This window comes from Lissotriton vulgaris, chromosome 11 (assembly GCF_964263255.1).
Source record: "Lissotriton vulgaris chromosome 11, aLisVul1.2, whole genome shotgun sequence".
NCBI classification, from domain to species: domain Eukaryota; kingdom Metazoa; phylum Chordata; class Amphibia; order Caudata; family Salamandridae; genus Lissotriton; species Lissotriton vulgaris.
The window spans coordinates 146,549,858-146,563,743 of NC_141699.1; the positions used below are offsets into that span (position 1 = coordinate 146,549,858).

Consider the following 13,886-nt stretch of genomic DNA (forward strand, 5'->3'; position numbering starts at 1 on the left):
CATCACCCCTTTCTTCAAGTTGTCTTCACTAGCGTTCATAGGGTCGATACGGAGTTTCTTATTGCCCTTGTTTGCTCTCCTGGCTCTTTTGGCAGGGTTCAGGGGTACCTGTGGATGCCTAGACTTCCCGGATCTCATTATGATCCCCTGCTCCTACTCCTATTCTTTTTCTTTTTCTTCACGGGGTGCTACCCGTGCGTCAGTGCACTTGTTGCGCTGGTTCCTTTGGGCGCTGGGTGCTGAAAATCAGTGGCTGAGTCGGGTCGTGGGGGCCGGAGACAGTTACTGCAGCCAGAAGGTCTGAATCCAGAGCTAGTTATTGTGGTTTTGTATTATTTATTTATTTATTTTCTGGGTGCTTTTGGGTTCCTACGGCCGTTGAATGAATGATAATTGCCTAGTTTCCTGGTTGCCTGGATCGCCTATCTAGGGGAGGGGGCGAGGGGCCCAGGCACCCCAGAGGGGGGGTGGGAGGAGCGACCGTATCAGCTGCTGGGTCAATCTGCGGGATCGCCCCTGCATGATAACTGGTAATTGCTGCCTGATTTAGCAGCCTAATTTAGCAGTTCCAGCCCACAGCTGCCAGCCAGCCAGGGGAAGGCAGGCAGCCACCAGCTCTTGTACCAGCTCTTGCTCTTGTTTTGGTGGAGGGGGGCCACACTGGGCGGTTCAACTCACCGGCTGGCCTATGGCATTCACTCCACAGCTTCCCCCCCCCCCACCTCAGTTGCAGCCGAAAACCGGGCGCAGCAAGGCCGGGCACAACAAGGCCGGGCACAACAATGTCTTTTCCCACACCCCTTCCCCGTCACCTGGGTGTTTTAGCGCCGGTAAGTGCCTCTCGTGGGTGCCTCTCGCGGCTCGCAGCGGTTCCTGCCTCAGCCTCGGAGGTCGGGCGAGGTAGCTCCTTCTTCCCGGGCTCCTACGTGGTGGGTGGGGGCAGGCGCCCAACACCCATTGGACTCACCGGGCTTCAGCCCCCCCCGTCGTGTGTGGCAGCTCGGGATGAGACAGATCCCAGGCACACACAGAGCCGCACCCGAACGTTTCACAGGTCTTTAACATTCAAATGGTCTTTTAATCAGGCCTTGCAGTTGTTTCGCCCCTTCTAAGAGCCCCTGCAGCTCCACTCTGCCTACTGATTAAAGGTTCAGCCCCCCCCCCCGAAATTTTTTCTTCCCCCCCCCCCCCCCCCCCCGAAATCTGGCTCTAGTTGCGCCTCTGGTGGGGGGGGGGGTAGGAGATCTGCACCACTGTAGGCCGTAGAAGACCGGTGGAAGACTGTCACAACCCTCGCACGTCTGCGACAACCTCGTGGGGGGGTTTGGGGGTGGGGTGCAACGAGCACCAAAGTTTAAACACATCCCATTTACCTTTGAAGGAAAATGGCTGCATTTAAAAGAAGAAATGCTTTATTTAAAAGCAATCACAAACACAGTGGTCTGCTTATTGCAGGAGGCCACTAAGCCGGTCATTGAAGTCAAGCGTAGTGGGTCTGAAGTTATGACCTACCTTATGTATATTAATGAGGTTGGTCAAATTGCCACCCACTACGAATTGGTATTTTGAGAATCAATCTGGTAATACATAGGTCGCTTCTCCAAATATCAGTGGATTCTTTAGAAGTCGGTGTGCAAATTGCAACCACTTCTAATAAACCCATTTTTGTATATTCCATTTGAGGAATCACAAATTGCGAATCGCTATTTGTCGCAATTTACAGATCCTTTTATTTAGTCTTTGTACAAGAGGGCCTATCTTCGTACTACGTTGTGCAGAAAGTAGGTTGAAGCGTACCCTCAATCCAATATGTATAAGATGTGCATTAGAAGGTGCTTCATGTGTGGGGAACAATTATTGTCAGTGAAAAGATGGTAAACTACAGAAAAAAGTAAATGGCAAATTTATTCTGAGTAGACACAGAAGGTTTGAAAATCACTAGATCATGGTGCAAATAATTTAGTGAGGTGAGCCCTTGCAAAACGTTTTGTGGGTCACCAGCAGGTAAGAGGCCAAACTATTCTCTGTATAAAAATGATGCAAAGGAACCTCTTATTTATGGAAGCTTGTAAGAACTGAATGAAAATGTATATGTACATTTTTTATTAGTCTAGTTGTAACATCACCAGTCAGTGATAACGTTATTCAATACTTTTCAGTAACATAAAAGTGTACTACAAAATTGATAAAAAGCTTAAAATATTAAAAAGGACTCTTCATATATACAATTAAGTTATAAACAATCAGGAAAATAGCCGATTAAAGACAAACCAATTCCATCCATTCAAATGACTAATTTAAAGTGCAACAGTTATCCTATGAGGTACTTTAGTTATGGGGATACCGGGCTGCACTGTCTAAAGTTAAGTGTTTTAAATACAGGTAAAATATATCTCTTACTAGGGATTTCATAACATTTACAAAAAAATTGTGCAAATTAGTTGGGGCGACACACTGTTATCGTCACTAGTCATTTGCAGGAAGAAAATTAAATCACAACTGTAATAAGTTATAACTTTTAAGTTGTTGCCTGGCTGAGCAAGCAGACAGTGTGAAAGTTGGATCACTGATCAGAATTGCAACTGCTGGTTAAAATGAATGGGACAGCTAGCATTTCAGTTCCCAGTCCTCTGAATTATTCTACCCCTGAAAATTAATAATCTTTACGTATAACGATATATTTATTGCATAGGGGCGTTTTTTTCCACTTCTAGAGTGTATTACATGAAAGCAGCAATTTTTGTGCAAGCTACAACACAGTCTGAAGGACAACCATAGTTTAAGTGACTTACATTAAAATGCCTAAAATATCTATATTCCACGATGTTCATTTTCACAGTATAGAATCCGTATTTATCCAATGTCTGTAACCATGGTATATTTTTCATGAAGCATCAAGAGACCAATGATTTGAGCTGTTTGATAGAATAGTGATGGTGTGGCCATGAATTATAGGGATAAATAAAATACCTTTTGGAGTACACAGGTTACCTCGGAATTCTGTGAATGTATAAAGGCCTTGTTCCTCTATATGGTCACAGATCTCTTCTGTGATTTGCAAAACCATTCTAATGAACAGAAGAGGGCACATTGTCTTGTCTTTCTGGGACTGCGAAGAATGCTAAATATATTTGAAACTTCTATGATATTTATGTTGTGATTTCGCTAGGTGTTCTGTCCAGAGTCATGTTCTTTTATATGGAGCAATAGCGTTGATAACGTTTTTAGTGTTGGCCTCCAAGTCTTTTGTAATAATGTAGCTTTTAGAGTGTGTGAAAAGAATTCCTAACTTATTTAAAATATTAAGCAACAATGTCCTGTTTATTTCAAATGCAGGAGCATCCTGAAGACCCGAGACCATCCTCACCGTGATCCCATCTGTGGTCATCCTTGCTGGACCGCAGAATTTGCCACACCTCAGAGGATCATGCAGGGTTCTGTGACTGTCCAGGTCTTGCAGATGCTGAAGGAGCTCCTGGCCTTTGTGCTGGTCAGCTACACGATGCTCATTGGGGCGCTGCTGCTAGCCGGTTGGACCACTTACTTCATGGTACTGAAGTGATGGAGGGAATCCTACGTGGGGTGAAATGACGATGCACTTCAGAGACTGCAGCCGCTACTGGGGAGACAATAGCAGGAATTTTCTGGGACCTGAATCCTCTTATTGGGCAACATAACCGGAGACCTGATTTCAAGTTTTAGATGGTGCGAGCTCATTGTGCTTTGAAGTGCCTGTACTCAGCAGCAACCTGCACTAGGGGCAGCACCAAGGTGTAGCAGGATACTTTTCTACAGGATCAGCCACAGAGGTTATGCTGCCTATGCAAAAATGCCCAATTACTTCCTGCCATGCTTTCCTCTTCCTACGCCCCCTCTCTCTTTCACAAGTGCACGCACACTAAAGTAGATTCAATTAATTATCAATCTTTTGTATATTATATATGTATTAGTTCACACTTAAAACACTCATTAAATCTAGAACTCAAAGTGATAACATATTAAAACATAATGCCACTTACCTTGGTGAGCACATTGAAAAACGTACACTTTTCACTGTCTCCAAGCAGCAAAATGTGCTGCTTGTATTTTTGAAAAACAGTAGAATGGTTTGGTATATTAAGTGTATGTGATGGCGCAAATAACCATTCCCTTTTCAAAATATACAAACACTGCATTTTTCTTACTCCCTGACAGCACGCTGAAGGATGCTATTGAAAAGCAAATTGATGCTTCTCTACAGCAGCTTTAAACCAACTGATCACCCTTGCAGTAAAGCAGTCCTGCTCTGGTGGAATGCTTTCTTTGATTGAAAGGTTTTTGCTGCCTTCTATCTCCTGCCACCCCAGACAAAAGTCTGGGGGTGCCAAGTTTGGGCCAGCCCTGATTTTCTTGCACACGTGTGCTTGGTTCCAACACCACAATCTCTGACGCAGTGCATGGTCTCTATTTATCTGGTGCAGGTTTTTTATCGATTCTTTGCTGTGACATTTATGCCCTCTTTTTGTTTTGGCAAAAACCTAATTTTAGGTAATTTCTTGCAATCTGGCACTGCAATGGGGTAATTTGTGGCACCACTGTAAGCCAGCTTGCAGTGGCCTTCTTGTATCATCAGCTCTACGAATCATGCATGTACATACAGTACCAGCGCGGCATAGAATCGATCTGTAAGCATTATTAATAGGTAGGTAAGTGAACGTGGAAATGTAGTTGTTGACATCCGAAGGCTGCTCTTCCTGTGAGCCTGACATCCAGCACCCATGCTTCCTTCTGGCTGGACTACTAATGCCTACAACAAACAAAGGGGTTATTTACCAGTTTGCAAAGGCTCTTTTGTGGTACAAAGTATTGTGTTGACTTAGTAAAAAGCCAAGGGATTTCTTAATGATAACTAACATTAGTAAATCTAACCCTCATACTTCAATCCCGCTCGCATCTGTTGAAACAACGGTGTGGACCCAATATGAAAGCCACTCTTAGCGGAGCATTAGGTTGTGCGGGGTGAGGAGTCCATCGTAGCTAACGTAGCCAGGGCACAAAATCTTCATCCTGCTCCCTTTTTTTTAGGAGGAGGGGTGGGTAAGGATTGAACAACTACTGGCGCGAAGCGCAAATCTTGCAGACAGTAATCACGGGAGTGAAGTAATAAAAGGGGGGAGTGTAAAGAGGTTCAAATAAGTAAGAAAGCCTCTGAAAAAGGACAGGGGGAGACATGGAGGGAAAGATAGTGCATGGAAGAGACAAGAACTGAGGCAGAGCTGGAAGAAGCACGAAAGGGTGAAGCATGGAGGAGAAACCGTAAGGGAGATGGAAGGACTGAGGAAGAAAAATATAGCAAAGAAGCGAAGGTCAATAAGGGAACGGGAAATTGAAAGAAATGCAGAAAGAAGTACAGTATCTATAAGTAAGGGGAGGGTTAAACAAGGGAAGGGGAACGCTTGAGAAAGGAATTGAGAAAAAAGGATTGAAGCAAGTCAAAGAAGGCTAGGGAACGAATAATAAACAGGTTAGTGTAAGGCAGTACAAGTTTAGAGAAAGGAGAGGGTGGGCAGAAAGAAAGCAAAATTAAGAGAGAAGGAAGAAGGCAACAACAAAGTTATGGAGAAAGAAAAAATGATTTAAAGGAAGGGTGTATATATAAAGGAGTAAGGTAGCATGGGAATGAGGAAGAACACAAATCAGGAATAAGGAAGGAAGGACTTAAGCACCCCTACTCCTGCAAACAAAAATAATAGTGTGTCCTAGTTTAATACGTGTCTGGTGTGCATGTGCTCAGTTTGAAGGGAACATGTTTGGTGGCCATTTTGTTTGCATTTATGCAAATAATGTTCATTCTACAAGATGTACCTGTGAAGCACTTGTGCAGTTGTTTCTATTAACGAGACTTTGCATTTCACTTTGCCTTTTTTTACAAAACTTAAAAAAAAACTACATGAGGACACTTACTTTGTGACAAGTGGGTGTCGGATGCATTGCATTTTTCCTTTCACATTTTCCCAGAAAAAAACATTGTTTGAGGAAATTCTTGTGCTCTGCTTCTCACATTACCCATGCAAAGACAGTTAAAACTAACAGCTTCAAACAATAGTTTTGCACTGCTACTTTCAGCAACCATTGACCGCAGAAAAATGTCACAATGGTCCAGAATTGCACTATACGCTTGCAATTCCCGTGTTGGAAAACATTATGATGCGATAAAGTGTTTGGCAGCAGCAAGACCATAGTGTTAGATTTGACTTCCAGAGAACCTCTGGATAATAGTGCAGTCTATTTATTGCCTTCCATCTCAGCCCACCCCTCGGTTGAGCCCCCTTGCATGTTTCAATCTTGCTTTCGAAGTTTTTAAATTGCTATAAAAATAATGAAAATAAAATCAGAGCTCTTAGTCTTCTGGCCAGAGCTCTTGCGTTTGACAATCTTAACCTCTGTGTCATGAACACCTGAATACGCCTCTTGGACAGCATCTCCAGAGGTGAAGGGATCCCCGAAGGACTGATGCAGTTACAAGGGACAACACAGCAACACTTGTCATATGTAACCTCCCAATATCAGGAGGAATACTCTTGGGATGAACAATGGCACGCCTTCCAAGTGCCTAAAGCACATGTCTTCTGCATAGCGCACAAAAACATTGAATGGCCCCATCATCCTTTAAAAGGGGCCATCCAATGAATGATGTCACAACAGAACTTAAAACCCAACGAGAAATCTTCAAACAAGCGAAAGTTCTAGAATGCCTTTTGTTGCTGATTGTTAGAGATGCAGGACTGGACCAATGGACTACTTTTTCTTCTCTACTCTTAATGGCACCTTTATCCATTAACGGTCATCCAGTCAAGCTTTAGTTTGGCTTGCAAGTTTGCAGGTTACTACTACCCATCTTGCAAAATGTGGTTGAGATGCTTAAAGCTATTGGCCGATCTCAAGTAGTGTGAGGCTCCACATCAAATTTCTGCTGTCGCTAGCTGGCAGGATTCCCACGTTACGAGAGTACCTAGGATTGAGAGGTTAGATTCCTAGTCTGTAACCAAGAAATGGGATTCTTTGATTTCCGTGTGCTCGTTCATTACTTAAGTCAAGTAAATGATCCTCCCCTGCGGCCAGAGAGATCCTTGTTCAGAAGGTGGATTGGTAGGTAGGACCTCACGTGAAGAGCCTTCTCCATTCATGGACTCCTCAAGTTATCTGGAGGTGGGTCAGAGCTTCAACTAGCTCATCATTTAAGGCCATGGGCACACGGTGCTTCACCATATAAACAAAAGGTTTCATTTTGGGTGCCATAAGGATAGGGAAGAAGTCCATAAATACATTAGCCCCATAGACTGAGCACATGTGGATAGACAAATTTCTTTGGTTCCCTGGGTCATACACAGTATATAATTAGCATGCATATGCAGGCTTGAGGTTGGGCCACGACTAGTTTGTTCCTGGCTTAAGGACCCCCTTGAGGCAAACAATTTTTTCCTATGGAAGAGTGAGCTGTGATATTAACTGTGCAAGGGGGTCCCAATCTAGCAACGCTTAGAATTAAGAACTATTCTATGGTTTGAAAATCCCTAATGGGAATTATGTATGATATATTTATTGCTATGTTCTAATAAAAAGGGTTCTGTGCTTGTTTTGGTGTTGGTATCCTGTTTCTTGTAAGAGGATGGTGCCATATAGATAACTATTTGGAAAGAACTCAGGATATTGTACGTTTAAATGACTGGAATGTGATGTGGTCACTTTCTGTGAAACAGACTTGTAGAAAAAATAGGCAGAAATGAAAGAGGATAAAGAGGGAGAGGGAAATAAAAGAAAAAGAGCAAATGGAATAATTGAAAATATGGAGAAAGTAGAATTATGGAGAGTGGAGTAATGCTAAACAGGAAGCTAAATAAGGAACCAAAAGAGAGAGTGGCATATTAAAAGCAGCGTGCAGCGCGAATTATAAGAGTGGTGCCATGAAAAATATTGTGAAATAATGAAAATATTGACAGAATAATGAACAGTCAAATTAGTATTAAACAAATTGGAGTTAGGACTTTAGTCTGAGAACACCCCATGGGTAATCAAGTCTGTGGAATTGCCAGAGGGTTTCATGCCGCAATGACACCCATCGACCCATAGAATAGGACATCCTGCTACATGCTGCTAGACTGTGGTAAGCCCAATGCCTTCCTCTCACACATGCAACCTCTGGTATACTCTTGGCATGAATGTGACAGTAGGCGTCCTCACCCTCACAGCTCCAAGCTTAGTAAGATAACATGAAGGAAACAACTAAGTAACAGGGAAGTATGCATAGAAGAAACATCTTGCCAAAAATATGCATCAGGAACTGAAGATCACCTTGAAATATCAGAGATTAACAAACTTTTTGAACCTCTATCCTGGTTGTCCTTGCACCGTGCTTGGTTGAGGTTAGGGTGGAAGTCAGTGCCAAGGATGGGGAACACATGAATTCATTTGCGAAGAATACATCTCTCAAGAGCAAGGTAACATCAACCAAAACTCCATAGGATTCTTCTGATAAGAAATGGCAAACAAACCAACGATTTGTTGTCAAAATTGATGCAGAAGTGTATTGACAGTAAAAGCAAATGAGAAGATAGGCCAACTTTAACTCCAGGTTGCAAAAGAAGAGGAATGTGATCCTGATCTATCAGCATGTTTTTCATTGTGATGCTTGAACAGTGTACGTTTTCAGAATCAAGTTGTCTGTTTCTGTAACTGATTCAAATAATCAGTAGCTGTAGAAATCAAAGTTTTAATGCTGGGGGGGGGGATTAAACTTGAATGAAAATCTTGGACCATTTCTGGTGCTGTGGGTAATTTAGAGGAGAACAATGGGCCATCTTTGCAGAGGTATCCATTGTAACCATTGTTACAAGATATTTCTGAAGGGGGAAGGTTTATTATAAAGTCTGTAGAAACTATTTGCCATGGTTCAGGAGGCACGGGTAATGGCTGTAGCTATCCAAAAACTTTGGAATGTAAATATTTAAATTGAGCACAAATTAATGAATAGTTGGCGCCAAAAAGTTCATAATACTAGTCAGTCATAAATCTTTTATTCGGTTGCCATAATTTTTTAGGAACCATAAAAAGAACATTACAAGAAACAGTTCAATAAAATAATCAGCTAAAAAATATTACCCAGCGACTTAGTTAAATTTAAATGAAATTACAAATGTTAAAAATTGTTAAAAAGACACGGGATGTGAAAGAGGGGAGGGAGAATAAAGTGCAGGTGCATTAAAAAGCCAATTAATACTAGTTGCGTCGATATATTGTACACATTTTAAGAAAACAAGCTAGACATTTAGCAATAAATACAGAGTCCAAATGTTGCAAAGCAAGAAGGGCAGGACGACAAGATCTCAAGCCCATGAATGAGAGTAAAGGAATAATCCATCGCTTTCGGGGGTATTCATAGAACCTGCAAAATAATACAACGTGAAGGGTCGATTGATCCGAAAAAATCGTCACATAGGCATTTAATGATAGATTTAGACCAATCCTGCTTCTTTGGGAAAGAAATCATACGAAAGAAAGTATTAAAACGAAACCTAGTAAGTAAATGTTTTTCATAGGCATTCAAATGATATTTTAAATAAGGTTGAATGCCTAGGGTAGTTTGGACAGTTAGGATCTGAATATTAGAGGGCTTGCTGATTTCTTGGGAATAACGCAACTCCCTTAAATGTGAAAGACATAAAATTTTCAGGGTTTTCCTTGAAATGTTTAACATGGTTAATGGCTCATGGAAGTACAGAGAGAGTTCTAAGTCCACTAAGAAGTTATTCACATAGGCCAACCAGGGAATTGTGGCCCAGTGTGCCAAGCCCAGGCAGTCGTTAATGAGTGCGCGTGTCAAATGACACTGCTCCGTAGTCCACACTCGGTGCCAAAGGAGAATGGGCTGGATTTTGATGTTATCCATAATATAATCCATACCCAACTCGATATGGCTACCGTAAATTGGAGCACTTTTGGGGACTGCCAGCACATACCTAATAAAATCATTTTCTACAACCTGAAGTGCTTCTGCGGCAGCGTAACCCCAAACCCCTGCGCCATATACTGCCACCCTTTGGGATTTGGCATAATAGATTTTTAAGAGTTCTTCGGGCGGGGCCTTACCAAGCTGTCTTGAAAAAGCTATCAGGGCGGTGGTGGCCCAGAGAAACAGTAGTTTCCTAGAGCACATAGCCTGCTTCCAAGACATTTTGCTATCGAAAAGAATACCTAAATAAGGATAGATGAGAATACAATCCAGCTTGCCGTTGGCGATAACAATTGGTTTGGGTTTCTTTAACTTCTTGCCCAGATGCATAACAAAACTCTTTTTAATATTGACCATCAGGTCCAGGGAAGACATGAACTTACAATAGTTATTAAGAAGGTGCTGCAGTTGGATAGGGGTTCTTGCCATTATCACAGAATCGTCCGCATATAATAATGCAGGAATAGGGCGATGGGCTATTTTGGGGAGGTCCTGGCTCCCTTCCAACATAGCCAACTCTAGGCCATTAGTATAGAGGTTAAAAAGGAAGGGAGCCAGTACACAGCCCTGTCTGACACCCCTGGTAATGGGAAATGGCGAAGTAAGATCGCCATGGACCCCGTATCTCACCGTGGCCGAGGCGTCGGAATACAGTTCACGCAGAAATGTGACCAAAGAGTGGTCAAAACCCAATTCAGTTAAAATTGACAACAATTTTGAGTGTGACACGCAGTCAAACGCCGCGGAAAGGTCTATGTATACTAGATGAAGAATACCATTCTTGGCCCCCACATATTTTCCAATAATAAGGGAGAGATTTAATGCCTGCTCTACAGTGCCCAAACCCCCGAAACCCATACTGGAGGTCGGTCAGAATTTTGTTGGCTTCAGCCCAGTCGTGTAAACGCTCGAGAACCAATCGACCTGCCACTTTGCCAAGGGAATCAAGGAGGGATATGGGCCTGTAGCATGCAGGGTCATTACGATCACCCTTTTTAAAGATGGGGAATAACGTGGACGTTGACCAAGAGTCAATTAACCCAACCGCTGTAACAGCCTCAAAAACACAAGTCAAAATCGGGGACCAAAGCTCCTGGTTGATGGGTGAAGATGTCCAAAGGCACCCCGTCCGGGCCGGGAGCTTAGCCAGACTTTGAGGCTGAGAGTGCAGCGATGATTTCGTTGTGACCGAAATGTAACTGGATAGGGTACATTTGGGAAGTGGGGAGAGCAACCGCCCTTGCTTGCCCGCCATCATTCTGTGAACATTTTCCTTCAGAGAAGATTTTCGAAAAATGCTTAACCCAGTCCTCAGCTGAGACTGCTACTTCTAGCCTGGGTGCAGAACTTGGCTCTGAAAGAAAGGGGGATTTTATTACGCGCCAAAATGCAGAGCTGTCTTTAGTGCAGCAGCTCTCATGAAGTTGTTCCCATAAGTCCTTTTTTATTTCGCGTCTACAGTTTTTAATGGCCAAGTTATACTCCTTTCTAAGGCTTCTCACTGCAAGTACATCCCTAATAGGGTTGCGTAGGGCCTCCTTCAGAGAGGAAAGAGCCCTGCGACATTTGGTATTAAACCAGCCCATCCCTTGGGTGCGATTAGACTTCTGATTACGAAATAGTTCCTCTCTTATTATTTTAGTAATCTCTGCAAAACTGGTCAAAATGAGAACCAGCGGGAATAGTAAATCTAAATAAATTTCCAATAGGGGTAGTGCTCGTTTAATTATCTTGGCTGACAGAGCATTAGGGTCTGCACTCGACCATTTAACTGAATAGCCATTTGTCTTAGCTATTGTTAAAGCTTGTTGGTTCAGTAGGCTAACTGTCCTGGTTTGGTGAGAAATGCTCTGGATTGTGACAGTAAGGCTATTAGAATAATGGTCACTATGACGTCTGCACCTGTTATGAATTTTGACAGGTGCGGTTGCGAGTTATTGGTGGTTAGAATATAATCAATAACACTTGAGAGCCCCCTCCCGTTGAAAGTGGGAGAAAAAGCTACAGGAGGATCAACCAAGTTATTTGCAAAACCCAAATCTAGGGAACATAGAAGTTCATTCAAGCGGTTCCCTGGGATAGAATGAGTGAAGTGAGTGGTAGGATTCCCGCTTTAATCTGTAATTCCGCACTTAATAGAATCATAACATGCACACAAAGGAATATTAAAATCGCCACCCCAAATCAAGTTAAAAGAAGAAACTGGAAGTCTAGCCCGTTGCTCCGTTAAGAAAAGTGTCAGTTCATTTAAGACTTTAACAAAATCAGATAAGGACAAATTATTATACAAGTTGACCAGAAAATACATAGACCCTTTATTAACCGTTATTTTAAAGATTTGATAGTTCTAGCTAACTTCAATGCGGATATTTCCTTTAACGGAAGGTCATTAGATAAATAGATAATTAGGCCTCCTTTAGGTCTACCCGAGGTAGAAGGGCGAGCACTTGAATGAAAGGTTTTATAACCCTGTATGTGGATGGGTGACATCAACCAAGTTTCCTGGAGGCAGATTACTGAATATTGTCGGATTATTTCAAACCAGGTAACTTGATCGAATTTGGTGCTTAACCCTGCTATATTCCAGTAAATTATATTAAGTGTTATTTCACCCGATGGTACGATGGTAGAGGGAGGTGTTTGAATGGCTTCCATTCCAAATAGAAGTTCGGGGGAGTGAAAGTTAAGCCTGGGATTAGGAAGACTATTCGCCACGTGGCAATGGTATGTTGTCTGCACTTTGTCGGACCTCACAGGGGGAGGGTTATGTGGGGAAGATGCCAAGACAGGCACCTCTAAGTGTCCAGCGTTTGTATTATGTGGGGTTAAATTAACCTTCTGAATCATTTTGTGCTTCGGGTTCAAAGTATGCTTATTTACAAGTCAATCCACCACCTCTAAGCTAGATAGAGCCGCGTAACGATTGGAGGTAGCAATTTTAAAGGCTGGGGCCAAGTTACTCGTCAGGTACACTGGTGGATGTTTTTCTACAAGAAGTCTTGGGTAAAAATAACTTAAGGATTTTGTAGATATGCCTCCCTCATAACTGTCACTATACCAGTCACTAATAAAACTAGTCGCCCTGTAATCTTTAAAATGTATAATTATACTATCCCCCTGTATGTCCTTGGGTCTTGGTCCCAGCCATGATAACATCCTCACGTTGTAAATGTAAATGTATTTGAGCTTATATAGCGCACAGCCACCCACAAAGGGTTTCCCGGCGCTTGCTTAGGGAACCCGTCCTGGTATTCCCCTGTGAGATAACCCCGGCAGGGTATCCACAAGGTGAAAGCCAGGCATCCCGCCGCGAGGGGCCGTTGTGGAGATTAAGCAAGCTATTGCCCAGAGTCGCAGAGTGTGAACCCGTGAGTCGAGAAGGCACCGGAGCGAGAATTATCGAGTCGGTGGAATTTTTGAGCCCAAGACCCGCCGAGGCGGGGAATTGAACCCTGGTCCAGGGCCGATCTCAGCTTCCGGGTCTGCCGCCTCTAACCCCTGAGCCACACTTCTCCACAGTTTAGGATTTTACAGTCTACTTTCTCCACGTTTAGGATTTTACAGTCTATACTTGCGGGTAATGGCCTATTGATGCTTAGCCAATGCGCGACCTTGTTTTTCAGCGTCTGGTAGTTTTCAAATTGGCCAAGCTTCAACACCGGAACCCCGGTTAGCACTATTGTATAGGGTTCTGATTCAGGCGGGAGGTTAAAGTGCAGTACCTTCCCTCTTGAATTTTTGGTCACCGAGGACCTCCCCCCAAGCTGTTTGTCCAGCTCCTGTTCAGGGGTGATATTTTGGTTTACTCTCTTAGTGTCTCTTGGTTTATGAGTAGTAGGAGCTGGGTTGCGGGAATGACTAGTGGGGGGCTTAACTTGGGGTGCTATTGTAGACATAG

General features: G+C 43.1%; 1 protein-coding gene across 1 annotated transcript; it reads left to right on the forward strand.

Moving 5' to 3' along the window:
* The first annotated feature begins 3,348 nt into the window (after positions 1-3,348).
* On the forward strand, positions 3,349-7,615 carry LOC147679411 (uncharacterized). Its single transcript, XM_086942967.1, has one exon. The coding sequence runs from the start codon at positions 3,428-3,430 to the stop codon at positions 3,560-3,562; it is 135 nt and encodes a 44-aa protein (XP_086799093.1). The 5' UTR covers positions 3,349-3,427; the 3' UTR covers positions 3,563-7,615.
* The last annotated feature ends 6,271 nt before the right edge of the window (positions 7,616-13,886 follow it).